This window comes from Galleria mellonella, unplaced genomic scaffold (assembly GCF_026898425.1).
Source record: "Galleria mellonella isolate WM207_F2 unplaced genomic scaffold, CSIRO_AGI_GalMel_v1 utg44, whole genome shotgun sequence".
In the NCBI taxonomy this organism is placed as follows: domain Eukaryota; kingdom Metazoa; phylum Arthropoda; class Insecta; order Lepidoptera; family Pyralidae; genus Galleria; species Galleria mellonella.
In genome coordinates this window covers 2563852-2589831 of record NW_026442100.1, presented here as the reverse complement: position 1 = coordinate 2589831, position 25980 = coordinate 2563852, and the positions used below count along the sequence as shown (strand labels likewise).

The 25980-nt window shown below is 32.2% G+C and overlaps 1 protein-coding gene across 2 annotated transcripts in view; it reads right to left on the bottom strand.

Annotated features, from left to right (window-relative positions):
• LOC113518894 (CCR4-NOT transcription complex subunit 6) overlaps nucleotides 1-25980 on the bottom strand; it is a 207452-nt gene that overhangs the window by 42420 nt on the left and 139052 nt on the right. Inside the window, exon 5 of one of the 2 annotated variants that reach the window (XM_052898500.1) lies at nucleotides 15377-15400. The exons of the other annotated variant lie outside the window; for it this stretch is intronic. Coding sequence (XP_052754460.1) covers nucleotides 15377-15400 — 24 coding nt within the window. The remainder of the gene's footprint in view (nucleotides 1-15376; nucleotides 15401-25980) is intronic. 2 annotated transcript variants of the gene reach the window in all.

Here is a 25980-nt window from a genome sequence, read left to right as displayed (position 1 = left end):
CCATCAGAGAAAGTGTCACAGTTCAAAATCAGACAACTAATATTTTGAAATCACAACCCTCAGAAATACCTTGATATGAGTCTTAAACTGGTTTTACAGGGAATGAAGTTTAACCAATAGACAAATAAAACAAATTACCAAAATAACCACGTGTTTATCAGAACGCGAAATGAATAATATATGTTACATACATTTTCCAGTGGTTACATCAAGTAAGGCTTTTTATAACGGTGCCCCGGATTTACTCGTTAGATAAAAATAGAATTGTACAGATTTGATAATGAAATATCTATACTTCATAATATTCACAGCTATTCATGAACATATTTATTTTTATTCATATCATTTAAATATTTTAAAACTCTTATTTTATTCAAGAATTTTAAAATCATTCAACGTTTATAAGGAAGAGAAAAGTTAAAAAAAGTTAATCGAAACAACCTCGTCAAGTTTATTATAGACTGTGTCGAGCGCGATGCTACCGGATTTGATAAGCAAACAATCAGTGTCCAAACAAGTGGAAACGATGCCCACCACGAATTTTAGTTTAAACATTTAGAATGAAATTGTACTCCACTGTGAGATTTAGATTAGGGTAATTCAACAAAGACAATTTTAAAATTATATTCCAATAATTATTGATTGAACAATTTCGAAGCTGTCCACTTGAATGAATAAAGGACTTAAACCATGTTCTACAACATGCTGGGGCCATGTTCTAAATATGTTTGCATTGATGGGTCTTAGTAAAATAGAATATCCAGGAATATAGGGGAAAATAACAACCGATAGCCATTCCAGGTTCATTGGCCCGAAACAGCTGTATGTCGAAAATATCATCCATCTAAGAATAGTCGATCGTGCATCAGCTCAAAGAGAACATCACACGCGTTGCCTACTTTCGAAGCAGCAGTTACGGGCCAGACGTGCCGACGAGTAGTCAGCTAGGCGATGGAAGATAATTAACAACGAAATTGTACGGAGACAGCTAGACGCCTTACTTCTGTGGGCTGTGTTGCATTACGCCCCGCAATAATAACATACTGTACACCGACATGAGGCAATTAAAAAGTTGGAACGCCCGTTTCCCACACATTACTGGGTGAATGTTGTGACTGTATTGCAATATAAGTTGCACATCATACAGTATAAATACAGCAGGACTCGATGCAGACACGAGGGAAATTGTCGGAATCAAGGTGAAAGCTGCTGCGGTAGATGAAACAATTACTGGATAATACTACTTGTAATAACATCAACAATATTGCAACAATTGCTATTGTGTTTTAGTTAGCAAACAATTTTATGTCTGTCGTAGGTACTGACTGACCTCATTGTTTGATTTGCATATAGCTAATCAACTAGTGCAGTATTTAGTTGTCAGCACCTATTTTGTCTGCTTTGACTGAACGTGATACAGATTCGATTAGATTTTACGTCAAAATAAAATCATTCAATCAGATGAATCAAGGTTAAGCACTACAGGAACAGGAAAAACAATGCTACATAAAGAACGTTTACGTAGCAACAAGCATTATTTGTCTAACAACCGGTACATTTGAATATTAGTCGCTCCAGTTGCAGCGTCTCGCTCCCGATTGTCGTGTGAAATGATCGGATGAATCTCCGTGGCGAATCCACCGCTCTCTAATGTACCCTCGAGATGGCGTGAAAATCAACATTAAACGCGTAGATAATAGACGACAAACAACCGATAGGCAATTGGTAAATTCAACATCGGGGTAAAGTGGGCCAGTGAAAAAGTGAAGTTTCGTCAAATGCACCACTTACCCAATTCAAGAGAGCGGAACCGATGCCGGCGGAAGCATTGTGTAGGAGCACTCTGCTCGCTGATCCATTGTGGGAAGTGTATTAGATAACGTGCCCGCGAGAGCGCGTACAAAACAATGACAACGATTTCGCATTCAGATGTCGGAAGAGTGAGAGCTGTTTGATAAAAAAACAATTGTAGATCACTTTATGGGTAGGAAGGCTCCTAGCACGCTTGTTTACAATTTTCTCGACATTTTTCATAGAACACGTAGAGATAGCTGATTAGTAAAGGTCGGTAAACGACTGCCGATAGAATCTAAGCCGCGTGTGACTGAAGCATTGCTTGTTTTTTAAGATCTGATCTCCGCAATTTTGTTCACACGCTCTAAAGTCAAAGACAGGTACAATCATACGATGTAAACAGTAGTTTTAAGAAATATATATTGTCTATTATGAAATACTGATATCTAGAAGCTTATAGGCAAGTCAGATATTCATTAGAACTCCGTGGCTGCTGCGTGGGCACTACAATGCTTCTAACAAGAACCTGATATCATCTGACAGACAGAAGACATTACTTAATGCTCTGGAAATGCTACAATGCTAGCTAGATAAGAATCGCTTACAAAAAGTTCAATGCGGCCCATAGAAAAATGATGGGCCTACTCTGTAGTACAAAAGATTGTGGAATGTCATACGCGTATGGAACACAATAGAGACATGTACTCATATGCAGCGCGAGTGAAATATATTTCTAATCATAGTTAAAATTTTGTTTGTAAGCTTTCTATTTATATATAAAATACTAGCTTTGCCCAATACTTTGTTAGCGTACTCAAAGTATATTCATTGAATTGATATAAATACGATTTGGTTTTATTTAATATAATTCTCCAGACGCCTAGCCTGTGAGGTAATAGTAATAATCTTCTATTCTGAAAAACATCCGTGCCCAACAGTGGAAGAGCATTATGATGACGTTTTTATCTTTTCTAATGTACATAAATACTATTTCAGCAAAATAAATTCCAATGGAAATAATAAATATGTAGTTATGATCTTTTCAAGGTTCAACAGATTTTTTTTAAATCCAGATTTTAAAATGGTATGCCATGGATAGTGTCTACTTTGTGCCTCTTTCACCACACTACTATGAAGGAAGGTTTTCGTTATGAAGATCCAATATAAGACTCGAACAGGCGATAATTCACTATCATTATTCATTTCTAGAGAACTTTATTTGTTGCTGTGCATTTCAATATACTCCAATATCTGAATGGTTTTGTTGCTTTTAGTTTCGAAATTAATATTTACTGAATATTTAAATAAGCTTTAAGTCAATATATGTAATTCATACATATATTAATTTAATTTATAAACTTCACAGAATATCATATTATGTAGCAACATTTACTGATTAATTAAAGTTTTAAATACAAACAAGATTTCTTGATATAACAAATTCAAAAAATAAAGCAAAATTTAAAAAATAAGTTATTTCAAAAGATTTTACTTATATTTATTTACATTGATTTATTTTTACTGACTAGCTAAAACTGCGACATCTTTTGATGTTGTCTTTGTGGCACCCGACACTAAAGCTTGAATAGTTTATTGAATTAAAGGCTCTAGCGATATCGAGACCTTTTCAAATAACTCTATTTACATTTCATTACTATAGTAATATTATTATGCAGAACACCGACAACCTTCTCCGTAGTTAAACAAGCTACTATCTTTGTTTATGTTTGTAAATCAAACCCACGTTATTGGGCTTGGTAACGTATTAAATACAAATTTAATTTATACTGCGTCTAGAAAGTTTCATTTCTCGGTGAAACCCATGTGATTTAGCAACAAGCTTAATAATTGAGCTGTAAATCTGAAAAGCGCAAAGCAATAGGACGGAATATAGACAGTATTCTTAGCTGCGGTGCGCAAGCGCATTCGCCTCACTTTCACACTTTCACTAGGGCGTCGCCCTCGCGACGCGCACGCGACTGCCTCAACAATGCGACCGCTTGCAAAACTGATTATTCAACACATGTCAGCATGCGAGCAATCATAGGAACCTAGTTGGATATACACTATCGAATATTATATGTATAATAAACCCGGATATCAGCAAACGCCTAGACTTTAAGAGCACAAAACGAAATGGGGAATTTGCCATATCACGACGTTTATTGGAGTATTTACGATAGCATAATCCAATATAGATAAGTGCCCAGAATTGCAGAGATGTTCGATGTAAGAAATAAATATAGCGACCAAATCGTTACCTACTATGTTAGATAACGTTCATAACAGTACATGCTCGTGATGGCCGAGATGAGATGAGTATCATTTGGAATTTCTCAAAAATAACTATGCCGATAAAAGGCATAAATGGTGAGTAGACAATAAGGTTTATGGAGAATGGAAACATTGACCAATCAGCAGTAAAAATAAAACAAGATGGCGAACTAATTGAAAATGTAGGTAACGAGAGGCAATACCAATTATTTTAATTATTTATTTTATATTCTTGGGTACGATTATGTTGTAAAAGAATTGTAAAATGGCCCAATGAGAATAACAACAATTGCTTAAATAAAACTACGAAGAATTGTAAATATTATCAGTATTAGTATAAGACATTTAAAAAATTTTTAAGATGTAATGGTAAGTTGGAAAGCTGTTTCGTTTTCTATAGTTTTGAGACTGTGGTTGCCCTCGTTCCTCCGGCGAAACTAACAGCAATCTGCATCCAGTAGTATTAGAATTGTTCGAAATAAAATAGTCTGCCTATCCGCAGTATATATATATATATATATATATATATATATATATATATATATATATATATATATATATATATATATATATATATATATATATATATATATATATATAGTACGAGTATATGTAGGTATCGTAGTTGCATCGCACATGCAGCTGTTCACAAAATTCCTTCAAGACTTGTTTGTATTTCAATTTTGAACACAAGCCCGGTTTACCTCGAAAGATGCCGGTTTTACATTATTGTCCCGCGGAACTTATATAAGAAACAAAAAAAATTGTGTTTTAAAAATAACACTATAGACGACTACTCTTGAATTGAAATAAATAATAGATATCAAAAAGATAAATATATAATATGGGTAATTAATAAAAATAAACTAAATAAAAATTTTGTCTTTCCTTTCGTTTTCATTTAAATAAAAAAATATATGCAATATAACATAGTTTTAAATCTATGCATCGATTTCTCAAATCGATAGATTCATTTACAATTCAAATAAATAATAATCTTAAAGTAATATTTGTCTGCTTTCGTCATATCAATTGTAACCACGACGATTTGGACGTCAGTAAACCAAACAAAGAAAATTCTCATTCAAAATAAGAAACTGTTTAGAAAGTTATAGTCATTTATATTATCTCAGCCCGTGTTACGCGTTGTAAACGCTTTCGTTGCGCCTGAATCGAAATCGACTTTCAATTACTACGTAAATCGCGCTTTTATTGTATACTTTCCCCGGTCATATTGCATTCAGTCAATAATAGATGAATAAAGTGTTTGAATCTCGATAACGTACAATGGTGTTTAATATAATCAACATGCAAACAACTTCTTTGTTAGAAAATTGACTTTCGGACAATAGTGGTGTGTTAGTTACATATAAATTATTGTGATGAATATCGCATCAAACCGATCTTTGCAAAGAGCGAACAGTAACAAAACCTGTTTTCGTTTTATATCATAATAATAATAAGCAGGTGTGTCTACTGGGTCATAAAAGTACCAGCGCAATGCATATTCGGTGTATTAATGTAAGAGACCAAAAAGTTCATTTAACATCCCAAAAACTTCCTTCTTAGCAAAGGAATATTTATAAATGGGTTATGGGATATTAGACAAATCATAATTAAAATAGTGATTTTCTTAGTCCTCAAATTTGGCAAATGTCCAAATAATAATTTCAAATCAGAGTCTTTGTTTCATTCAAATAAAAAATAATAGCTCTGGAATTCAGGAGAGTAATCGTAATGAGAAAGACTGCTTATGCGATTTGTAGTACTCAGACTGATGGGTTGGTATTCGCTTGATTAAATAACTATTACACTCTATTACATTGATTAATTAACTATGCTCACATAGCAATAATTATAGTCATAATTAATACGAAAAAAAATAAAAACTTAGTAAAACACAAATTAATTGAGATACATTCTATATCATACACTATGGGAACACACTCAAATGGTGAATATTGTTTCTAAATGAAAGTATCCAATATTGAACAAACTACATACACAGAAACTTTATTAACTTTTTGATGTAATTTTAAACCCAAAATTCTTCTCTCCATCAAATCTCGTCTACATTTATATCCCATATATATTTCAGAGGTAGTATCTATGTTTCGACAATATCTTTTAAAGGAAGAGTGGATAGTTTTAATTAACTATAGTAATTTGTACTACTATCGCCTCATTATAATCAACATCCCGTTTAAACATTAGTTACAAAAAGCGAAATGTTTTGTAATAGATTCGATTCTTGTGGGAACAACATAGTTTTACAATAGGCGTTGTATATGTAACTAGGTTGATTACTTTACACATTATGTTAGGTCAAATGGTGTCGATATTGCAAATAGCTCAACTATAAAATAAAAGAAACAATATATAGGTAAGTAACTAGGTATTTACAATCAAATTCCATAGAAATGAACAGCGGGATATTGAGTTCATTTGGTTTGGAGGATAAAAATCCAGTTTGATCTTTAAAAGTCACGATGTTTAAAATTTACGTTGGTAATTAATACAAATATATAGTTCACTTCTTTCCAAGTTTTGTTACAAATGCAAACTGATATAAATTATCGAAGTATCAGAATGTGTGCCCTCCACGCCTTGAAATTTCTTAAGCATGATCGTAAAATGTAAATGAAATAGGATAGCGGCTTTCAGAAAAGTAAGCTATTTGATACGAAGGAAATCAAATTGCTCAAGTAAGCAGATAAATTTAAAAACGAACAAGTTCTTATCAATTTAAAAACACATTTTGTATGACTTTCTTAACAGAATAAAAGCGCCCGAGTGTACTGTTGAAATATTAGAGATATCTTACGCAATAAATTAAAAACATATAAATTTCTGAGCTAATAAATGAAGTCGAGATTAATAGCGGTCTTACATAATACCGACGCGAAAAGCTATCAATGATCGTTAGTGATGAGAAAGGCAAGTGATAAATAAGATTATCTAAGAATACATTAGGCCAGTCCACGACCGGCATACGACTTTTTAATTCTCATTAAGGTGCTATTAAACACGGGATGTATAAAGCTTTCTATCGTTATTACAATTTTCTATAATAGTCATTCAATAGCTTTATTAAGTAAGATACGTATGGAATCAGTCATGGATTCGGCTATGCTTTTTATTTAATTAAGAATAATGAAACATTAATGAATGGAAATTTTGATTGTAATATATCACATACTTACTTTCTGCCTTTTGACATTTATCTATATTCTACTTGAACATTGGAATTAGATATGGAAACTAATATTATTATAGGTGGATTTAGTTTAGTACAATCAGTGTACACGATTTGATAGACGTGTCTAAAAACACTGACAAGAAGACTGCACTGCAAAAAAATAGCGACTTTACTCTTGACGAAATTAATGTTAATTAGTAATGTTACTATTCTTACTTTAAAATGAATTAAACTCACCGATAAACGACAAAATGTTTAAGAGATAAATATTTTAACTAATAACGTAGAAACGTGCGCCTACCATGCCAATTTTGTTTAACAAAATCAGTACGGCAAAAGGTAAATCTTATATATAAAATTCTCGTGTCACGGTGTTTGTTACCAAACTCCTCCGAAAGGGCTTTACAGATTTTCATGAAATTTTGTGTGCATATTCGGTAGGTCTGAAAATCGGCCAACATCTATTTTTCATACCCCTTAATGATAAGGGTGACCCACCCCTAAATATATTTTTTTAATTTTTTGACATTTATTTTTATTTTTATTTTATTATAACTAAGCATCGAAAAATACATACAGCTTCAAATTTTTACCCTTTTACGATCAACCCCTGTTTTTTAATATTTTTGATTTTTATATTTCTCAATAAGTGGTAAAACAACGTTTACGGGGTCAGCTAGTAATAAATAAAATGAAAAATTTTAAGTAACTCCCGAGCTGATGACCTTGAAACGCCTGAACAGATCTCCATAAATTGTGTGGTGGTGATTGTTGGTGCTGTGGGTGGTGGCTGGTGTTGTGGGTGATCTTGGGCGGCGGTAGTCACTTACCATCAGGTGAGCCGCATGCTCGTTTGCCCCCTGTTGTAAAAAAAAAAAAAACATCCCTTTCTTGAGTCGGGATTAGAAAAAAATATATATAAAAATCAAATAAGATAAAAAAAATCTTTTACGAGCCTATTTTTGAATTTTTAGGCTACCTAGTCTATAAATTCAAAAGTAGGATCGTTTCCCATGGCGGGCGGATGATGCTAATTGCGTAAGAGCCATGTAACGACCTCTTAATTGGAATGCGCCCTCAATTAATGGGGGCCCACGTTTGTAGCGAAGCTCCAATTTGAAAATGGGACGGTTACGCGTCGGTTCCCGGGTGAATGGCCGCCGGTGAAAGCCGACTCTTGTATATAGGTCAGGTGGTCGTTTACCCACAGGTAGCCGGCGTGGACTCGCCTCTATAAATATAAATACTACACTAAATTCGTGGAATGGTGTCAATATGTGAATCGAAGTAACAAATACCTAGTGTAACAGTTCTTTTATATTTATATATGAAAAAAATATTGAAGCAAAAGAGTAAACATTTGCACGTATGTTAATATTTTCGAAAGAGATATATAATAAATCTCTTTGTATGTTCAGTGACGGAGTTCACAAAAGGTGGAATGATTTTTTTCTATAACACGAAGCAAACGAGGGATGTGATTCACCTGATGGTATATGATCACTACAGCCGATGAGCACCCGCAACACAAGAGTCATCGCAGGTGTACTACCAGCCTTTTAAAAAGACATGTTTTTTTTATTGAAGGTTACGTTGTATATCGGTTCGGAAAGGAAGTAGATTCAAATGTGGTGGTGCGTGGAAAAAAGTGCTTAGAAAAACGCACGGTGAAGAACCGCTACTCATCCAGATAGTTGGGATGGAACTTTAGTTTGTGGCCAGTTGTGTGATGGTGAAAATCAGCAGCAAATATCAATCCGAACAATTCTTTAGAACACTCCCCATGATATATTCGATAATAGATGCATAGAGAATTAAGATCTTCTATATATTATAATAAAATCTAAACGAATGTTGTTTGTTATACTGTGTCGACTTGGTATCTATCTAGTAAAGATAATATAGCAAGAAAACAAATAAATAAATACCAGACGACGAACAACAAATTGTGTGAAATTATAGCTCTAAGTCAAATAATGAAATTTAACATCAAAGAATCGACATATTGACAGTTATGTATTGTAATAATACTAAGCAGAAGTACCACCTGCGATGTCTTGCCGTTCAGGAACGCGATGTAAATAAATGCATAGTACCTACTGCATCGAACAGCTGTTATCATTAACATAACGGGAGCTCCCATAAAACGTTTTTCATGCGAAACAAGACATGCGAAAACGACTAACGAAGCGTTTTTAGCAAACAATATAATGTGTGTTAGTATGAAATTAAGCTAATTGCCATGTCTGAGCAATAACAATTAATGATATCTAATGGTTTCATAAAGGCGATGTCGTGGTAATTTCTCTGTTATTTTGGGTTGTTCTACATACATCTTTTTACACAATATTTTTACATTTCTTATTTATCCATTTTTTTTATTCTTATCACCTGAGTATTTTTTAGTCTTTATAGTCCTATATGTACGGCCTAACAAAACAAATATTCCTTTATGATTAGCATCAATAAGGAAATTATAAAGACATGTTGAAGCATATAATATTGAGTACACATTCAACATAATTGATAAGAAAATATTTAATACTTGTATAACACAGAATAATACTAAACGTACAAGTGTTATAATAGACGAAAAAAGAATATTACAACATGGGACACCATAGGATGAAAATGGAACAACCCGTTATTTCACCACCGCAACCCGGCCTGAAGTTTTACGTAACCGATACGTCCGCTGTGTATAACGGTCGGATTATCATACATTTGATATTATAAATTTTCTTGGTATCAGTTCGCGTCCTGTATAGACAAAATCTTTTGTTCGAGAATGAGTCCGGGCATTACTATGCATTCGATAACGGTAGTCGCCGTTCCTAATTTTGCAGACGTATTTAATTCAACCGTCTTTAAAAAGAAGGAAGTTCTCAATTCATCTATATTTTCTTTTTTTATGTTTGTTACCTCATTACTCAGTCAATTCTAAACTGATTTGGATAATTCAAATAGACTTGTTTACAAGCGCTTTTAAATCGTCATTTTTTAATTGTTTTTATTCTTTTTAAACGATTTTTTAATCAGTTCAGTAGTTCAGTTTTTAGATTAAAGTAACTGGTTTCGTCATAATTAAGGACGGTTTTTATTGTGGGACATAATCTTTAATTATGTATCGAACGCGTTTCGAGGGTTGTATCGCATACGAATCTTAGCTCCAAAACATTTCTATTCTTACCACAATCGACTTAATTCTGCCCGTATACATGTGCTCCATTTCTTGTTTTTGAATTTGTTTTTAAAATTTTGTTGTATAGAAAGACAAGTCATTAGACTTTTCACCATGCTAGTCAGACTGCATAGTGTAGGATCATTACTAGTTTTCCTTCTTTTGCATTGGTGTATTGTTAAACTTTGTTACCTTTAACGACACTGACATCAGATTAAAAGTAATGATGAAGGATTATATTTTTAATCCATTACCATTTGGAAACACAACACTATCCGTATCCTGAACTAATTTCCCAAATGTATTATATATACATTTATATACATTTTTCATTAATATATATATATATATACATTTTTCATTAGATAGACCACCAGTTTGTTTTAGATTTTTAATATTCAAGTTGTTACATCAATTTTTAATGGAGATAGATCTAGATAATTTATTAAACGTGGATAAAAGTAATTTTTCTGATTCTGATTTTGGTTTGTATCATGTTCTTGAAATACCCCATCATCCCATTGGTGAATTTTTTTCTTTAAAATTAATAGTCAATATTAATTTTGTTTCGATTGAAATTGCCACTTTTTTTCTGTGAAACATAATCTACTCGTATTACTTTGTCTTTTGGGTATTCTATAAAAAAAAGCGGCGGTTCTGAGATCTCGACTCTCTTATTGGTGGGGTGTCGTCAAAGGACCAATTAGTACGACAGACAGAAACAGTAATTAATTATTCTTTCTGGACATTCTTGTCTACCGCGGTAGTAGAAGAGCAGATAAAAAAAAATTAACAAACTGTCGCTATATTTTATTGCCGTCAAAAATAAATCCTTGTAGTGACTCGTTATATGTATACTTAATTAAAATTAATTATGGAACAAGATTTGAGTCGGTACATTATTCATGTCCTATTTAAGTAACAAGATTTGATAATCATTAACAATTTTTAAAAATCTGTTTGGAATATATTACAAATTTCTCTAGATACAATAACGTTAAAAATTTGAAAGTGTTTGTTATCTTTTGTCAATGGTATACATACGGGATTTTTTTTTGGAATTGGGACAAAGTATAACACAGGCTACTACTACTGTTTTTTAACCCGATCAAACTAATTATGTCTCGGTGACACGGATGAAGTCCCTCCTTATGCATGCATATTACTAATTAAAACGTAGCTTTTACTGTATTCTATCAACAAGCAATGAACCATTGTACCGGTTTACATACAATTAGTTTGTTAAAATACAACTTCATGAAAAGGTAATCATGTTTAGACGAAAATATAACAGAAATAGTTGAAATTAGTAATTAATTTCAATTAAATGAAAATAATAAAATTAAATTAAATTCTTATATTAAAATATTTGGATAGATAACAAATCTATCCAAATATTTTAAAATAAGAATACCCGGATTAACTTATGTGTATTTTAGTCGAGAACGGTCGGGATATAGTGTGTACTTACGAAACTTTAAACAATAAAATCGGAATATTCTATTAATTAATTGATTTAATTTATACTACTGTTGAAGATCGACAGACTGTCGTATGATTAGGTTAATTATTTGATTGTTTACATTTTAATTAAGTTTTATTAAAACATAAATCGGATAGAGGAATCAATAATGTTTCCACGGAGCTTGAATCACTTTAGACTTGGTAGCAGTATAATAAATAAATGCCATTATTTAAGAAAAAAATTGCGAAGACTTTGGATATTATTAAACTTGCACAACATGTATAATAAATAGTAAATGCCACATAATTGCCTTATTTTCAAGCTAGGATCCCTGTACATTGACGAACTAGGAAGACTCCAGCCAAGAAAAAAGAAAAGTTCGTTTCCAAAATTAACCAGATTCGAAACTAAAATTACGTGGACTTGTCTGTCATCGGAATTAAAAGCTTGGTAAAACAAAGCAAATATAAAAAGATTTTTTTTCTTTTTAAAAAGAAAGTCTAAACTAAAACATAAAGTTTAAATAAAATATGTATAAAAATGAACGTTTTTCAATTATCTCATGAACATTTAAACATCTTCCTAAAGGGTGTAGTCAGTCGTAATAAATTTGTAGCAATTTGAAAACAGACCGAAAATGAGTGGTCCAATGAGTACATTCACCATTGTATTTTATTTCTACATTAAACAAGTCATTAGGGAAACATGAGATATAACAACAAACACGAAGCATTAAGTGTAAACATTGTTTGAATGGAACGAGCACAGCTAGGAATAAGGTCGAAAACGTTTTGTACCATCATTGTATAGGTACTTATGTCAGGGAGCCAAGGACAAACAGCCCGACTTTCACCTCCCACGATTTAGAGAGAAAGCTCGTCTTACGAGCGAGTTTTTTCATCCTCTGACCTCATTATCGAACAAAGCGATAGACACTACCAAGGACACGGGGAAAGGTCTTAGAAAGAAAGCCCTTCGGATTAGTAAGTACGTCTTCAATAGCAGGTATTATGAATTATAGAATGAGTTCGTTTGTTTATTTCTTAGGTTAAATATTTTACTGATTTAGATGTTACTTTTCGGAAGTGCATATTATTGATTATTTGATTAGAATTACTTTGTTTAATTTTGCTACCATTATAGTACCAACACTCAAAGATTGACCACCACTGTCACTTTTAGAAGTTCCAACCTTCCATCATCATCACCATCATCATCATCATATCAGTCGTTAACTGTTCACTGCTAAACATAAGCCTTCCCCATAAGGAGAGTTTTGCCAGTAGTTGCCATGCTTGACTGGCGGATTGTCAACCGAAGATAGGCTTTGGTGATGTTTTAAGAAGGACGCTGATGACCATTATTTGACCATTAAGAGTCCTTAGTCGCCTTTTACAACACCTACATTAGCTACAACTTTCCATATTAGGTATCAAACTCCGACTTCTGAAAATAATTCTAATCAAATAACCAATGTTTCTTCAGATTCAAGACTAAAAAAGTATTTGGATGGACATTATCTTTGATGAATGCAATGGTAGGCAGTAAGACGTGGATATGATATAATATATAAATGTGACTACCGTATAAATGATTGCTTTCATAACATAATCACTGATTGAACAGAAAATGCGGAAAAGAGAAGAAATTTTGAAACAAAAGGAAAAACTGTGGGAACTTACAAGTCATAAACAGATAAAGCAATGTTAACCTTTAATTCAAGTATTGTTTGAAATGATCAAAGGATACGTGGCTATTGATAAATGGAATTCAATATGGTGGGTCGAAGGATTTGAAATCACTCGTGCGTGTACGAGCAGCTCTGGATCTTGATTAGGGTTCGATAATTAAGGTATCCAGTGATCCTAATCAAAAGGTGGATTGGTACTCTACGATGTTTCAATAAACTTATACAATAATTTGGATCTCGTTGGAAAAAATCGAACGATCGGTAACACGCGAAACGGTTAATGCGAGGTCGCTATGCAAATTATAATTTATGCTTGCGACTGACCTAAAATTTTATCGTAACGTAAAATTCGCAACGAGCGCGTATCTTACGGCGTCTGCTTTTAATATACTGATTTTGTGACTTGGTTCACTATATTCTAACATGTTACATTATAATACAAACGCAGGTCAGTCACCAGCTTTAGACGAACAAGGAAGTGCGCAAATGAATGCATCATTTGACCCATTAATTATACGAAGGCGGCTTGTTTAACTTTATTGGTAGAAACGAGATTTTTTAACTGCTTCTTCCGGTTATTAGTGTTACATAAATTATTCTAACGTATTAAAAAGCTATTAAATTGTTATACAAAATATATTACATCTATTTAAAAAAATAATAAAATGCGCTAAAGTGGTATATCTATCAAATTAATAATTGATCTTACAATCTTACGATATAAACTTACAAAACCTAGAACGCGTTAATGACACAGTAATTTGTTTTAATCAATGTGCGTTTTTTTTTTTGGAAAAGAAATAAACAATAATAATTTTACAATAATATGGAAATCGTTACACAGCGACGTTGTTGGAAAGTTAATAGTGAATAATCGACAGTTCGACGCCAAGAGTTAGAAAGCGTGCTGTAAACCGCAGACGTTCGGAAAATGTTCAGATTTCCTTCCTCGATAACAAAGAAAACCATTTACTGCAAAGTAGAGCAGTATTTACTATGAGCATTGAAAATACAATTTTCTGTCTAAACAAAATTACAAATACTTGAACATTTTAAATGCAATCCAATAAAGTTGAATAAAACTTGGACATTAAAAGGAATTTTAAAATCGTATCTAAGAGTTCAAAATACTGCTTCCGTTTAATGAACGTTCCCATTATAAATAATGAAACTTCTTCGTCAAGTAACAAACTTTTCCAGTAATTACAGGGTTTCTTTGATGAAAGATTGAATTAATATGATTGGCAAAGATACTCGCTCTTAATTTTACCTGACATTAATTACAGTTCAATCTGCTTTTGGGATTATTATCATTTTAACAATTCACTGTCCACTACTGAATATAGATAGGCCTGAGTACATACTACCTTTCAATAAGAGCTGTGATTCTGGCGAATTAGACAGCAAAACCTACCATGTAATGGACACCTCAGGGACATCGTTTCTACTTAGCGTAAGTTGCCATTCAGTACAGAACACTGATTGTGCAAGTAATACCTGCACTTTACAGGTTTTTATTAATTCAAGTACAAAGCAAGACAACTAACAGAACCGGTCGCCGGTAGGCAATGGAATATAGTCTCACAATGACAATAATTGAAATGGAGTTGTGACGTTGAACAGTGGGATGTAATGAGACGAAACAAAAAATAATATTCCGAGTAAGTCGGATTCAGGGCTACAAATTAAACAAAAACAGACAGCAAACTGTAGCGTACCCCCTTTTATAGAGGCTGACGGTCGTATAAAAGTTCTTCGCGTAGTCGTACTTACCGAGTGGCTTGATTGCTCGCTTACCTGGAAGAAACATATTTATTACTTAATCATCTTTTCATAATAAAAAAAAAAAAAGACTTGATAATGGATTTGTAAATTTATTCTGATATGAACGATATTATTTATGATATGTTAATAGCATTTACCAATATATTATTTTCATAAATTATATTTGTATGTGTACCTAATGAAAGAAGTATATCAATCTCAAATCTAGTGATAAGGGTCTGGCTTTTTGTATTAGCATTGGGGATTAGCCCCGACAACCTTTGCGAAAAAAAATATTTTTTTTACAATAATAGGAATTGTCTATGCTCAAATTTCCGTCTACATTTTAACAAGCAAAAAATTTTGTCTGTTTAGAAAAAGGATCAACATGGGGAACATTTTCATGAAAAAATTTGACTCTTCCACACAAAAAAAAGTGTCCAACTGTCAACAACTTGTTTCTCGATTCAGATTTCTTTGTGAAAAATGTTTAGTATCAGTGGTGCTACTAGACTTCACTCCCTTAAGAGAGTATCTGCCAATTTAATAAAATAATCTACTGATATCACACATGTGAACGTAAGTTTGCTTGTTGCCTCTTAGCGTTTTAAGGGCTTGACTAATCACTTTGAAATTCGTTATAAATGTATAGTACGTGTATCGGATAGAAATGGATTTGCATACGCAAATTTTTATCTCAATGAACAAACCCCAATAGAGTTGCAGGTAAACGCTGGTTTTAAATATTTCGATTTGGTTATTTAAAAATCTGATCTGATTGCGAACTTGTATTGATGCAATCAAGTGTTCAAGTCTGAAACGGTAAAAAATAATCTGACACAATCGTTACATTTCACAAACGCGGCCACGCACTCTTGTTTTTCTTCCCAACTTGATGTATGTATTGTTTTTCTGTAACTCTATTTCCAATCTAAGCTTCTAACAATAGTAATCTGTGACTCAGATCTTTGTTCATTGTAAGAATAAATCGACACGTATTGGCAGTTGACAGTTAAGTAGCATTTTTTAATCTTCATTCTTTTGCTTCAGTATTGTCATAAAAACAAACATTATTTCTATTTTTAAAGCTTACGTTAATTTTTATTCAATGTCTATATAAATACGGGAGATTAAAAAAAATATGTAACTTTACAGCATGACGATTGGAAACTCCAATAATAGAGCATTGATATTTTTTACTTGTTAATTTGAAGAAAATACTTTTGTATTTAAAGTGTTTATCTTTATTTATGATATCCTGTGGAGCTTAAAAAAGGTTTTTAACTATAATGAAAAAGCCTTCCTGATTACTTTTAATATGTATCATAATTCATCTATTTGTTTAACACAGGAATCCCGAAAATGTTAAGTTATTGGCGAACAAAAAGTTTAATAATCATAGTTCAAAATTCAATTAAACAAGTAAGCGTTTAAATTCTTGAAATGTATTTAATTGGCCGACTTTTTTAATTTATGATCTGGCCAAATAGCGGTGCCACGGTATCTAAGTCAGTAGTTAAGTACTTAGCAAAAATCCACCGCTATTGCCAGCAATTAGTGTAATTTATTTAATTTTCATGTTACGCGTCGAAACTGTTTTTGAATTGCTTTTATTAGTGTATGAATATGAAATTGTAACCTTTCTGTACTATTAGTTTATTGAGCAGGGTACCAGTGAGGGATAACAGGAGAGGATGAAGTTGAGTTTACATCAAAACGAATTCATCAGAAATAAATATCGAAGGTTTATAGAAGAACCGCATGAAAGACGACTAGCAGAGTATGTTGCTATCAATTCAATAAAGAATTATCATTACTTAGGTAAATCCTAATGATTGCAAAAAGAATTATTAAATCTACTAAGAATTTATGAAAATATTGCGTGGGTAACATAGATATCTTTCATTTTTCTTCTTAACGAATACAGTAGTAGCATGGAAAAACTATACGCGATTTGTTAACTTCTAATATAAAGTTTTTCAAAAATTAGGGTATAAGTGATACAGGCGTATTTTAAGATATCAAAGTTCGGAGACTATCAGTAAGTGGGATTCACACGTCACGGTGACTTGTGAACATATCTGAAGGTGTGAGAATGTGGCTCAATTTAGTCATAGATAATGATAGCCACAATTCATCCCCGTCATTCTATTAGATTTTTCGGAACTAGTAAAAATAAAACATTATGTTTCCTACCACATAACGATTATGATAAAGATCTAGAGTAACAGGTTGATCATCGCTAATACATGGCCAACAAGGCCGAGCTAGATCTGCCCGTCGGAAGCTATATATCAGATGTTCAGGGGTTGGACTAGTTATGACAGGTGATCTACTAGTGCTACCTAGATCAACGCTCTTATATGAGTGAAACATTTTTCATTAAAACTCGTCAACAAGGTAAATATAGATAAATAAATACTGGATACTTTTTATTTCAATTCAAAGTTAAGCCAAGGGCGGGATACAACTAAATTGATAACACTGCACGGAAATAAAGAAGTTTTAAGTTGATAAAATGCAATCAGGTATAACAAAAGTAGAGGTGTTAAAAGGTATAACCACTGATGGTTTAAGAGTTGGAGTGACTGCTACTTTTGCAGGTTTTTGTGAATTCAGAACTTTTAATGGAAGACCGAACTGTTTAACAATTCAAAAAGTTATTAATAATTAGAACCTTTCAGCAAAAAAAAAATTCCATTTACGACCTTTCTAGGTGATTTATTCGGGGTTTTAAATTGTATTAAATCATATATTTCCTATACGCATTTGAGAAGGTAAGCGATCAAATTTAATAACTGGTAAAATTTTTTTTAGCTGTTACCTTACTATAGAAACACAAACAAGTAGACAGAGAAAAAGGTTTTCAACGATATAAATATAAATAATTAAAAGCAGTCATATAAAAATCTAAATTTATTAATATTGTCGACAAATTTTGACTTCTAGCATACGCTACTAAAGCTACATACCTGCACTACACTAGAATTCGACAACAAAATATTTTTGAGTGTACGTTTTTTGTTTCTGTCATTTATGTCTCTCATTAGACAAAACTAGCCATAATTAAAAGAATAATAACAACTTAAGTGCTTTTGGTCAAAACTAAAGTATACAAAATTATACCAAATGTCAACAATCATCAATATTATCACACTTTCATTTAAGTAATTGTATATTCGTATCATACATGAAAAAGACATTCAGGTATATAAAGTACAAAATAAATTGACGAATTGATAACCTTTTATTATGAAGTCGGTAAAAGCGAGTCAATGTCACAAGACGACTCGGGGTTAATCTAGTAGTCAATTTATTTAATATCCTACCTCTATCAGATGAAACATCACGATGCGAGGCCGGCATGTTTATATCACTGTGCATTTTGAGAGATTCCTACATCAGTGCGAGGAAGGTACGGCCTGAATGGGCCCGATAGGATCTCATAAGGAATACTTTGTACTTTGTTGACTTTGAATAAATTGTATGCAATGGAATGTATTCTTGCAAACTTATCATGACACACGACGTTAACTGTCTAGGTAGTTAAAGTGAGAAAAAATAATAATAAAGAAATATAACGTTTAATTCGCACATCGGCAAACCGCATCGGAGAAGCCATTAGTGGCTAAATTGAAAAGACGAGTCGAAGGACCGTTCATTTCAACCTAGTTTGTAGCCAACAAAACGCATAGTAAAGGCACCGTGACAGTTAGCTATTAATGTGCATTAATGTATTCGGATTGATTTAAAAATAATTATTTATATAGATGACTACTGGATGTTTGTAAGGAAAACAGCGACTTTAATTATCACAAAATTAATTTTGGATCAACACAGGAGTACGATTGAGAATTTTCTCAATTTTGAAGTCGCCAAAAAGGCAAACTTGAATTAGAACAAATTCGTATGGAATCACGCTGAAAGGACATGAGGTACTAAAACAAATTGTCCTGGTATGTACTTGACATCATCAATATTTTCGTGGTGAACACAATTGTGAATACTTAACATCTAGTTTAGAAATGCGAAAATAAATCTGATTGTTTCTTGCATAATAATTGCTAAACTGTTCGGCGGATTTGAATGGAATTTAAGAAATTTATACCTATCTAGAATCTTAAAGTAGTTTTAGCCTTAAAAATGCATGAAACAAATATGCCTACACATTTTTTTTATACTGGTATTATAGGTACTATATATTGAAGTGGTGGCTCAACTTATTTATTTATTTACGATATTTAACAACTTGACAGTTTCCTAATTCGGTTCCTTAGCAATCATAATACGTAAAACATAATACAATGTAATTACTGGACACTATATAAATAATTTTTGCCACTCTGTTAAACTCGACAATTTTACAAATCAATATATCCAAGTCCGGATACTGGCTAATGATACCGTCAAGCGGAGATAATGGCAGTATAGGAGCTTATTAGCTTCCTATTAAAGAAGTCACAAATACGGATATAAACGCATGGCATAGAAGGTGTGGGTTCAATCTCTGTATACTTCGGACTTTTTTTTAATTGTACAATCACTTAATAATTATTTTAATATTCTCCCATTTTCAATACTAGTAAAGAACCCTAAGTGCTAAAAGTAAACTAAATATTCATGAATGCGGAATATTTGCATGAGTAACTGATATAAATAAATAAAAGGCGACGGGCGTTAATTGAAACTGACGATAATGAATCATTCTAAAAGACATTAAAAATGCTGCCACCAACGGTATAATTTATCTATTTATCAGTGCTATGTACACACGCGTGGTGCTTGCGAACGTTTCAAATTAAACTCATAGGGATAAAAAAACTAAGTACTGAAATATAAATGATTTTGATTAACTAAAAATCCCTTTCAATTAAATGGCATTAAAACCTGTTCATAATCAATGATAACAATAAAAAATAAAACTTAAACGAATTCTGATCTTTTTCCTGTTTTCAAATAGGTTAACAAAGAAAAACGTATAAAAATCTATATAATTCACTTCCGTTTTTTTCAATATTGATATCACTTCAATGAAGATATACCAAGGATTAATTCAATAATAAGGTACAGGATATGTATAAAATTTATCAAACAATCTGTTATTACTATTATTAATTTAAAGGCTGTGTGTTTCTTTATTTTTACCATAATAATTTTAGATTGTGATCGATAAAAAAATAGACTAATTGTGACAAAACTAGTTCTATTGATTTAGAAACTAAGCTACTGAATTGATTTTAATGAAATTTCTTTTGGACCAATCTGTAAGTATATCCTTCCAGTTAAAAAAAGAATTTTTCAATTGATTAATAATTACGAAGTTACCAGACAACTAACATAAAAATAAAATAAAATACAACCGGATTGAGAACTTCTTTCTTTTTGAAGTCGGTCTGTCAGTTTCTATTGTGTATTGAAGATAATTAATTAGTCTATCCGTTAGTTTCGTCTTGTTTATAAATACTTGTACTTACATTAGATAATAAATCAATTACGTGCATTGAATTTTCTCGACTAGTGATGAAAATATACGACATTTGTTACGTCACATGTCAATAATATATGTTATAGTTATGGTAATGTTGTACTAAGAATATTACATAAACTTGGGAAAAAATATATCTATAATTAATGTTTTTATGCAGCCCATAAGAAGTTAATTTAAGTATATATATAGAAGATAGATATGTAAAGGTTTCTTTGACCGTATCAATTTATTTAACTTCTTTTTGGAAAAACCTCTCGTACAGTTCCGTGCTCGTTTGGTCGTGTTCCGTCATTCTCTCTCTTTTTTAGTCCCTTTCTGTCTCATTTACACATCTCATATATATAAGCTGGTGCAATATATATCATCAAATCAGCCGTTATCTGTCAAATGTTAAGTATAACTGCTATTATTTTAATATACTATTTTTGTTATATGCTGGCTTTGTCTGAGGGAAAGAGAGAGAGAAAAAAACTCACTTACACACTTATATAGGTTTAATACTTGTTTTAAATTAGTTATGTCAATAAGTTTTATATTTGCTTTAAATTATAATTAGCTACCTAGCTAGCTAGAATTTTAAAATAGGTTGAGCAGTTTTTAAATTTATCCATTACAAACAAACAAACTTAAAAAAAAATCTAATATTTCCTCTTTATAATATTAGTATAGACGAATATAAAGAAGTATATAAGATTAGAGACTGAATTATTTCTACGATAATCCTAATAATGGATCGCATTTTTTATTACTCTATTTTAATCCTTCTTATATATATATAACACATAAAATACAGTCATCTAAGCAATTACTTAGGTAAGTGTTATTCTGTGTATTTCCACACCCGATATATTCAACATATACGAGAGCAGTGATAAATCGAATAAGACAAATAGCAACTCCGCTGACCGTATAAAAAGAAATTACGGCATGGGGCGTAATGGTAGTATCTACGATTGATGACCAGAAAAACATGTAACTCCGACATGGAGAAGATGGATACCTATCGTTGAATTGGTATCATAAGGTTCTTTTTTTCACAAAAAATATCAGCGGCTTTACTCATGGCAAAATTAGTATGACACGAATAAGAGTATAAACACAGCCAAATTATATGATGAACGTTAAGTAAAGGTGCCAGAGACAAATTTTGATTTTTAGCCAAATGTCTAATATTTTTTTTATTTAAATCGATATTATTTTTACACAGGATTTTTACCCTATCCACAAAGTTTTATAAGTTTTAAGAACTAATTTAATTATAACTCGAAAATAAGTTTAAAATTCGTAATTTAGATATAGATATATAATTTTAAAATACTACGTTTAATGTTGCAGTTTCATAAAATGATCTCATACAAATAGTAATACAAGAACTCAGTAGATGCATATCCTAGTTGTACCAGCTATAATGGTCTGTGGAGGAGGTACGATATGTCGAGATAGCTGAAATGTTGATATTATGTTGTGCTATGATTACTCACGAGTTACATTTATATCTTTATTAAAGAACTCTCCTATCTCGTCAGTGTTGCCAGATTGGGTATTTTTAGCAGATTTATACAAAAAATTATATGTACTGGAGAGATTTATAGAGAAAAGTTAATTTATTATATGAGGTAAGTGCGTGTATGTTAATTTCTTTATTTTTTTTGTCGTCTATATGTACTTAGTTCTTGGAGAAAGCCAAAGACAGGATTTTCGAGAAAAATAATTTTCAATTAGAGGAATAATGCAAAATCTGGCAGCCCTGCATATTTTACGTTGGGCGGGGTACACAAATTGCCGCGGTGGAACACAGACAAACAACACAATTGTATCATGTATGTTCCTTCAAAGGGATATCGGCTAGTGTCGGGACTATTGTACTTATCATCCGTGGATCAGTCGAACGCGTGTGAACGACAGCGTACGAGTTGCATCGCATAACTAATCTACCCTCTTAGCATTCATAGAACGGAGTGAACTTTGCCGATAGCGTGAATCAGACAACGCCGGCGTGTAAGTGATGGGGTTCTCATGATGCTAAGTCACTGTACTAGCTATAGACCAAGATACGCCAACTGGATTCAAAGCACAAAAAAGGGATGTACAGGGATGAATCAAAATCATCCTTAAAGGATGGAGGAAGGAAGGAATGTGAACATTTTTCCCAAAGAAACATGGGACCAAACACGATACCAAATTTTTAACCTTTTCTAATGACCTCTAATCTGTTCACTAATAGCGAGTGCAATTGTCAATTGATATAGGTGGTTCAAAATTTTTGCCGTTTTTCGATTCGACCTATGTTTTAATGGAGAAAAATGTTTAGATTCACTGATAGAACAGTTTTGGATACATTGTATAGTTATATGGTACATGGAGATTCTAGAAGACCACTGATTTTGTGCGGTAATGGTATTTGTTAAAATGCCAGAGACGTAGCGTTGACTGTTGCCGATGTAGTGGCATGAGATGGTGATTATAATATCCTACGAGGGATAGTCGTGAGCATATTTTTTATATTTAGCGTTTCTGTTGTTTTATAACTATTTGTGAAATTGAAAGTTTCTTTACCTCCTACTGAAGGATAAGAGGATAAGGAACATTGGAGAACAGCTTAGTACTGTAGGAATATGAGTCGAATTGTTCTGGTGCACTATAAAATATGAAGTGTTTTGCTTACCTCGTAAGAGAATTGGCGTGAATAAATCAATTACTTTGCAAATAAACCATTGATTGATCACGAAGCAATGGATAGAATGACATGAATTTTAATGCTGACTAATGAATATAGGTGCCCAAGGGACGACAAAATATATAGCATTATCGGGGAAATTTAATTTACTTATCCAAGGCTGATTTGAACTGATTTTAACTCCATTACTAAAGTAATTTTGAAAATAAATGCGTATAATTATATCCATTCGCTGAATAGATTATCACAGTTCATTATTTATGTAGTAATAAAGTTTATTGTTCAGGTTGCATTTGCTTAAATATGATCTTCAGCAATTAGTATCCCTAACTTCTACGAGTATATATATATAGTTACTAGAGTTAGGATCCCTAATGAATAGAAGCAAAATTTCTAAAATCTCATTTCAAAGTATTCTTATAAAATACTGGCCGTTTTCTTCGGCTTCGCCCGTGCAAATTTGCGTATCGTGTTCCTTGAGAACTTCTAACAATCCTTTCTTAATGATCTTATTTTACTTAAACCCTGCAAATTTCATAGTGCTAGTGTCAAAATAGTGGCGAATTCAATTCAATTCAAATACACTAGTTTACAAACTTTTTTTAATTCGTCATCTTTTGCGATTCTACTGTTGGATCCGGAATGTTGTCATACAACTGTGCACTGATCAATCAGCATCTTTCTTCTTTTATAGAGATAAATACTCTTTAGAAGTAAGGAACGGTCTTATATTTATTTGTTCGTCTTTGTTACAAAACAAGGAAGAATAAATTTATATAGGAAGTTAAGGATACCTGTAAAACATTAATGTCTATGTTCAATATGATGCACAATCTAGCTTTACATAATGGATACAGGAATATAGTAGTCGACAGACTCTTAATAACCACCATTTATCTTCTTTTTTGGTATATGTCTTAAAATGAAACAACAAAATAGTATTAGTAAAGCATTTTGAGAATTTTGAGGCAGAGTCAACCGCATCTAGACTAATGATCATTGTAATTTACATTTTAAGCGAAAATGAATGTTTTGTAGAGGGAATAGAAGCTGCCCGGATAGTGTGTGTGTTACATCTTGATTTACTAGTAATTCCATTAGTGTGTTCATAAAGCTAGGCGGATTGGACATCGTCGAATTAGATCAAGGTAAAACTAATGAAGCGGCCAAAGACTGGTGTAAAGGTCAAACACTATAATCCAAGTAAGTATATTACATAGTTACTTTCTGAATGATTAATATGAAGAAGTATAATTTTATGGCGTGGTATAAAAACAGAATTCTTAATAAATGTTTTCATGACCAGTAAGAATCAATAGTTCGTGATTTATTGATCATACCAAATGTTGGTAGAGTAGAGATAATACTATTAGCATAATATATGCATTTTGTACTATATTCTCATTTTATCAATAAAATTACTTTAATCCTTGCTAATATTATTAATGACAAGTATGTTTGTTAACTCTTAAAGCAATTAATCACATTGATATTGTATGCTTAGTATTAGAGACAGAGAATATAAGCTACCTTTGTAATTAGCCAATCAACATACCGCAGACGGAGTCGCAGGTAAAAACTAGCTAATGAATACGCAGTTGCTCAAAGACAAAAAATAGACGTAGATTATATTTTTTTTTCGGAATTAAGAATTTCCAAATACCAGAATATAAAATACTGTAACGTTTTGTTACAATATTTTGTTACCGTAATTTAAAAATTCCTTTACAAACATGTAATAATGTATTAAAATATAAATATTTCCAGAGGGTACAGACAACTAGATCGATTTATTCTAACAAGATTGGATTATACCAAACTAGAATTCCAGGCAACAAAATTCAGACGCCAAATGGAAATTTTGCGTGAGGCTATTAGCATACGGTAATAACGAATTCCAATATGACTGGTCTCACTTCAAGGTTACCTACATTATGTACAGCATACTACATCCCGTTATCTGAATACTAAAGTACCTATCTGCTCCTGAAATCTGTGTAAACTAATATATTTTATTTGCTTGTAATCTCGTTATAGAATCTAGCGAGTTAGTATAAATGGAACGCCATATATAGTTTTCTTTTAAATTGAGTGAAAATGGAATCGTAACCCTGGTGGGCTGGTGATGCACAGTGAGTGATGTATGACGAGCATGAAGTCAGTTCAGTTGGCCCATCGTGGTGAATTCGCTACAAATTAACCACGATAGATTCCAGGACGGCATTAACGTAGACTTAAGACTTATTGCTAGTAAAAAGGACAAATTTCCTCATTACTAACAATCTTCTTCATTAAATGATTCATTTTAATAAATAAAAATAATAAAAATCATTAATAGTAGTCATCCAGATAGAACCGCGGGATATATCTAGTAAAAAAAAAATAACAGCAATAATCTCTGACGTACAATCTAAAAAAGTAGAACCGGTTTTACTAAAGCTAGAATGT